General features: G+C 49.0%; 1 protein-coding gene across 9 annotated transcripts in view; it reads left to right on the top strand.

Moving 5' to 3' along the window:
• The first annotated feature begins 923 nt into the window (after positions 1–923).
• Agfg1 (ArfGAP with FG repeats 1) overlaps positions 924–6,000 on the top strand; it is a 49,408-nt gene continuing 44,331 nt past the window's right edge. For all 9 annotated transcript variants that reach the window (XM_055616298.1, XM_055616297.1, XM_055616296.1 and 6 more), the window contains exon 1: positions 924–1,361. In XM_055616298.1, coding sequence (XP_055472273.1) covers positions 1,195–1,361 — 167 coding nt within the window. In that variant the 5' untranslated portion in view covers positions 924–1,194. The remainder of the gene's footprint in view (positions 1,362–6,000) is intronic.

The following is a 6,000-nucleotide window of genomic DNA, read 5'->3' as shown; positions in this document are numbered from 1 at the left end:
TGAGTGTACGAGTGGAGCAGTGAAGAAAATACAGGCCATTTGGAGCCTGCAGGGAGAGTCGAGAGCAGGCAGGAAACGGTACTTTCAAATAACCTTAGGTAGCTATGAAGGAGCTACGAAACACAACAAAGTAATTTGAGAGACAGAGCAGCTCCCAGAGAGGTGAGCTGCAATCTCAGGGACTGATGTGAGGCAGTCTGGCTGGTTGAACCTCATGGGACCAAAGGGAAATCGCTTGCTGGAGGTGTGGGGTGGGGTGGGGTGGGGTGGGGTGGCCTGGCCTTCCCCCAGCAGGAGACAGTCCCACTCCTCTCTACCTCCCTGGACATCTAGCAGTGTGTGAGGATTTTTGGTTGCCGTGCCTTGGGAAGAGAGGGGCCTTAGGGTCACGGCATTTAGCGGACAGAGGTGAGGCATGCTCCACCCGCAAACTATGCCGTGCCTAGGACAGCCTCGATGCTAAAATTAAACATTTCCAAAAACTGAGGAGCGGTTGAGTTGGTGAACCTCGCTTGCTACACCGAGCACATCAAGGGCGGGAATGAGAAAGAAGCTGTGCTGGAGAGGAGAAACCCAAGTCTAGAGAGGCTGAGGGAATGGGAATGGGAGAAGGCGACTAGGCTAGATTCCGCTAGTGAGGGATTTGGAGGGAGTTATCCTAAAGCAGCGGGAAGCTGTCGGGGACTCTTCTGCGGGGAGGAGGGTAGCCTATGCGAGGCGCTTGGCACGTACAGGCCCCCGTGGACGGATAAGCTCTGTTATTTATTGTCACCTTTGTGTCTTCCCTACCCCGCCCAACTCCGACCCCTGCCGCAGCGTGGTCGCAGTGACTCCTCCCGGCCAGTAGAGGGCGCCGGCCGGCGCTTGGCCGCCGGCCGCCCGAGGCGGGTCTCCTCTTGCCGCTCCCCCGCTGCCCCCACCCCGTCTTTTCCCCCCTTGGGAGAAGTCGGCAAGGTGGCGGCGGCGGCGGCGGCGGCGGTTGTCCCGCCGGGCCGGTTGGTGTGACCGGTCGGCGCGTGCTGCGCAGCAGCGTCCGCGTTTCGTCCAGCCGGGCGGAGCCGAGCGGAGGCCGAGGCCGGAGCCCGCGAGGGCGGAGGGCGGAGGCGGCCAGGGCGGCCCGTGGGAGGGAGCGCGGGGCCCCGGCAGCGCCGCCGGCTCCCGGCCCTGCCGGCCTCCTCCGTCGGAGCCGCGGCCATGGCGGCCAGCGCGAAGCGGAAGCAGGAGGAGAAGCACCTGAAGATGCTGCGGGACATGACGGGGTTGCCGCACAACCGCAAGTGCTTCGACTGCGACCAGCGCGGCCCCACCTACGTGAACATGACGGTCGGCTCGTTCGTGTGCACCTCCTGCTCCGGCAGCCTGTGAGTGCGGGCCGGGGGCCGGGGGCGCCGGGCCGGGCGGCTGGGCCCGTTGTGGATGCGTGCGGCCTGGGCCTCGGGCCCCGGGATGCTCCTCGCTGTGGCCGGGCCAGGGTCCGGCCCCTAGGGGTGGCCGGCTTGGGTGGGGCCGGGGTCAGCGAGCGGCTGGCCCGGCGGAGCATCTCGGCTTCCCGCCGCCCAGCGGGCGTGGCTCGGCCTCGGGGGGCGCAGGCCGGGAGCAGCCCCGGGAGGGCCGTGCGGGGCCTTTGTGCGCCCCGCAGCTCTGCGGTTCGGAGCCCGGCGTCTGCTCTGCGCCGCGGAGCCGGTGGGAGGGGAGAAGGGACGCAGAAACTGGGCATCTTTCTCAGGTCCACAGCACGTAGGTAACTGGGGCGTGTGTGCGTGTTGGGGGGGGCGGGGAGCCCCATTAAAACGTCTTGAGGGCTGAGGTGTCAATCCCAGGAGAAAAGTTCTCTCTAGAGGATTGCTTGAAGGGAGGCAGCAAAAAGCATGGGAGTTGTGGCTGCATGCTCCAAGTGGGTCCTGAGTTGGGGAAAGTTTTCCTGGAAATGGAGTGTCAGGAGTTGTGCGGTTCAAAGCAAGGAAGGACCTCGATGAGAGTACTGAATCAGTACTCAACTGTCCTGTTCTGGCTGAATAGAGAAATGAGGGTAGCGAAGACAGTATTGAGAAAGGAGATGGAGATGGCCGCCTGAAGGTACTCAGATGGCTTATGCCTGGCCTCTCTGTTTTAGCTGTGTTTTGATGAGAATTTTTGTTCCTGTGAAATTCCATATGTAAAGGTTGCGAGTGATTCTGGACCTGATTAGATGCTATTAAATGCTAGCTATTTTGAAGTCAATATAAGTTATTAGTGAACCAGTAGTCATTATTCCTTGGATATTAAATATTCCTGTGTGTCACAGTGTGGGGGCCATGCATGTCTGATTTGTATACCTGGGTTCGCTTTTACCGGCTGAACCTCTTCGCTGGCCCTCCCAACATTTTTTACTTTAGATTGATAAGAATGTACATAACACGTGGGAAAACGAATTTCTAAAAACTTGGAAAATGTTAGACATGGCCAGTAGTTCATTATCGACCCATCCTTCCCCCGTTTTAAATTTAGGCAAGTCATCCTTGGTTCTCCATGAGTATTACATTATTTTGGGTGGCACCTATTAAGTTTTTGATGAAGCTTTAGGGTGTGGTGATAAATCCCTTAGTCTCCTAGCACTTACATTCTAATAGAGACAGTGGAAATTCGTACGCGTGCGAAAAGTGTTGGGGGAAGTGTGCTGAACTTGGGAGTAGTGTGGTAAGAGTCCCAGAGATTACTTTCAGGTTTGTAGCCAGAATTTGCCACAGCTGCATGGCAAATAGCAGCTAGATGTGTGGTTCATGGTTTTCATTTATACATGAAATAACATTAGGACATTAAAGTCACTTATGTTAGGCAACTTCAGTTCCAAGATTAATAGTCCAATTTAAAGTGTATTTTATTTTTAATATGTGCCTAAGAAGTATGTCTTGCTTTTGCTAAACATGAGGTCCTATGATGAATTTGAGTCTTAGGGTTGGTATACATACGTATTTACATATGCATAATTTATTGCTCTAGATTTGACATGTCTTCAGAGCTCTTTATAAGTACGTAAAGTGCTTCCCTTGCAGCATGTAGTAGGAAGACATTTTTCAGTGTTACAGAAACATTAGACATAGACCTCACCAGTGTAATTTCTGTTTGTTTCTTTGGCCCCCGCCTCCCAACAAGGTTTCCCTGTGTAGACCAGGCTGTCCTGGACTGCACAGAGCTCTGCCTGCCTCTGCCTCCCAAGTGCTCTGATTAAAGGCATGCATCACCACCATACCCACCGCCCCCATACCTGGCCCAGATCCATAGTTACTGCCCTGCACAAAATTCAGCTCCAGATGCAGCGAGGACCTCACCATAAGGCCAGATACACACCACCACCAGCTCTTTGGTGTAATTTTTTAAAGTTACACTTGTTTATACTGTACGCAGACATTTATTTCCTGTGCACAAATGCGTACACCGTAACACTTGGTTGCTGTCAGGGAGGGGTTGTAGGAGTCAGCTCTCTCCTTTCACCATGTGGATCCTGGAGTTTGAACTAGGTCAGTAAGCTTGGTGGCAAGTGCCTTTACTGAGCTCTCCGGGCTGCCAGTGTAATTTTTTATTTTAAGGGCTTTTTTTTTTTTTTTCCCTGTGAGTATGCTGTGTTTGGAATATATGAAGGTATGAAGGTTGATAGGTAGACTTCACAGAGGAGTTGAGGTCTGAGGAAAGAGACCTCAAAGAGCAGTTTCAGGTAGCAGCAGCTTTGTGTAGAGGAGTGGAGTACTTAGGAGTTAGGTGAGCCTGCTTTTCATTTTGCCTCGAAAAGCTGTGTAATTAATGTTGAAAATATCCACTCAGCAGTTTTTCTTGTATGTGAAATAGTGAGAATAAAAGTTTCTAATAGAGATTTGTTTTCCATCCTAAAGAGACAGAACCTCATACAATGACTGAGACACAGTAGGTTCCCAGTAGGCATTACTAATGAGGGAGAAGGGACAGTAAGACTTCGCTGAGAAGCACATGGATCACAGTCTCTCAGATCATTTGGCCCTTAACTTGAATCCTGACTCAAAATGACTTAAAAATATGAAGGTAACTTGCTGATTGGGTTTAAGTGATATTTTATTTTCCTCATCTGAAAAAAATGGCTGCCCCCAGCTCCTGGAGCCACGAACTGCACTTGAGTCTATTTGGGTTAGCCAGTCACAGGCTGCCCTGAGCCAGTGGCCTCACTGCATGCGCCATTCTTGAATTAGTAGAACAAGGATCCCCAGAATTCCTAATTCAGAAGGCTCAGAGTCTTGCTTAGAAAGTGTGGGTGCTGCAGTTGTGGCCATGGATTGTAGCATTTGGAGAAACTGCAGTTCCAGAGGGCCTTTGTCTTTGGAAAGCCGTAAGCTGGAAAACAGTTTAGAAAGAATGAAATATTAATTTTGTGTTTCTTTTTTTATTATTTTTTGATTTTGTGTTTCTTATGTAGATGATACGGTGTAACATATACATGTGTACATGTTGGCCTGGATCCATCCCCTTGGCTTAATATTTAAGTTGTGATGCCAGCATATGGTATGCTCATGGTTGTTAAGCGGGAACAGCACATGTGCTGTGTAACTTACTGAACACACTACTAGAGGATAGGGCAAGCAGTGGGCGGACGAGGCTGAAGTAAGGCTTGTTGGGTACCATTGCCTGACTTCTCTAACAGTCACTCTTAGCAGTAAATGGTGTCTGGTATACAGGTCTGGTGTCTAGGTAAACGGTGTTCTACACTTAGAATAATAAATATAATAACATGCTTTTTACCATTCCCTCGATAATATCTTTGTTTAGATGAAGCCACCATTTTATTGCTTATATTACTAGATTCAATACTTATCACTCCCCCCACCCAGATTTCTGTCTTGTATACTCAGATGGTGCTTATTCAGAATAACTGAATGAAGTTTTGAAACTTTTAGAAGATATTTGTGATTTAGATGCAGCTGAGTGTTTGTTAGGAAGTGTTTTTTAGTGTTTGTCATGGCTTACTGTTTTGTTTCTCTCTTTCTCTTTATAGAATGCTTAAGTCATGAACTTGAATCATAAGATACAGACAGCAGTAACATAAACTTCAGACAGTAGTAAAAACTTGTCTTCAAGGGACTGGATTATAAGCTAGCAAGCTGGAGGCACTGCGTTTACTCTCCAGGACAAAGGCTAGGCCTTCTGCTGTGGAGACAGGCTTTAATGTAACCCAGCCTGGCCTCATACTCACTGATGCCAAGGATGCTTTGAACTCTTGATCCTGCTACCACTACTTATCAAGCGCTGACTTCCTAGGCATGCTCCTCCATGCCTGGCTTATGCAGCGCTAGGGACAAATTCTCTACCCACTGAGCTATGTTCTACCTCTTGTTTTTGTTATTTTGAGACAAGGTCTCATTGTGTAGCCCCCACTGGCCGTAAACTAGAGGTAGTTCTCCTTTGTCAGTCTCTTGAGCCACTGTCCAGGGCCTAAGGACTAGTTTGTGATGAAATTACTTGTTTTGTGGAGACTATAAAGAGTGGAATCAGTAACATGAGGTGGCTTTATTTTAAAAAACGGACACATAAATTTTTTAGTGAAGGGTTAGGAAAAATAAAGTAACATCTGGGTGGTGGTGATGACTCATGGGTATAATCCTAGCACTTGAGTGGCAGAGTCAGGCAGATCTCCAGAGTTTGAGGCCAGCCTGATCTACAGAGGGATGCAAATGGTTATTGGATGGGTAATTTAGGCTTATTGTAGTAAAAGAGTAATAAATTTCTTTTGTATTACTCTGGGGGTCTAGGGGAAATATGGTAGCATGTGGGAAAGGAAAGGAAGTTGTCTTAGAATTGTCATGTCTAGAGCTTCTTTTCTCCACTTTTTGTTAAATTTTGCAGGCTCTTTGGTGGAATTATAATCCAAATTAGTAGGGCTAGTAATGTAGGAACATGTGAAAACCTTTTCTATTTTTCTTTCCAAGCGTTTGATCTGTTGGTTACCTTGGAACACTTGTTCAAAGTGTTTTCTTAAAGCTGTTAGTGTACAGTCAAGAA

This window comes from Psammomys obesus, unplaced genomic scaffold (genome assembly GCF_907164565.1).
Source record: "Psammomys obesus unplaced genomic scaffold, mPsaObe1.curated_primary_1811, whole genome shotgun sequence".
Lineage (NCBI taxonomy): Eukaryota > Metazoa > Chordata > Mammalia > Rodentia > Muridae > Psammomys > Psammomys obesus.
The sequence above is the reverse complement of the archived record's forward strand: the minus strand, read 5'-3'. Positions and strand labels throughout refer to the sequence as shown.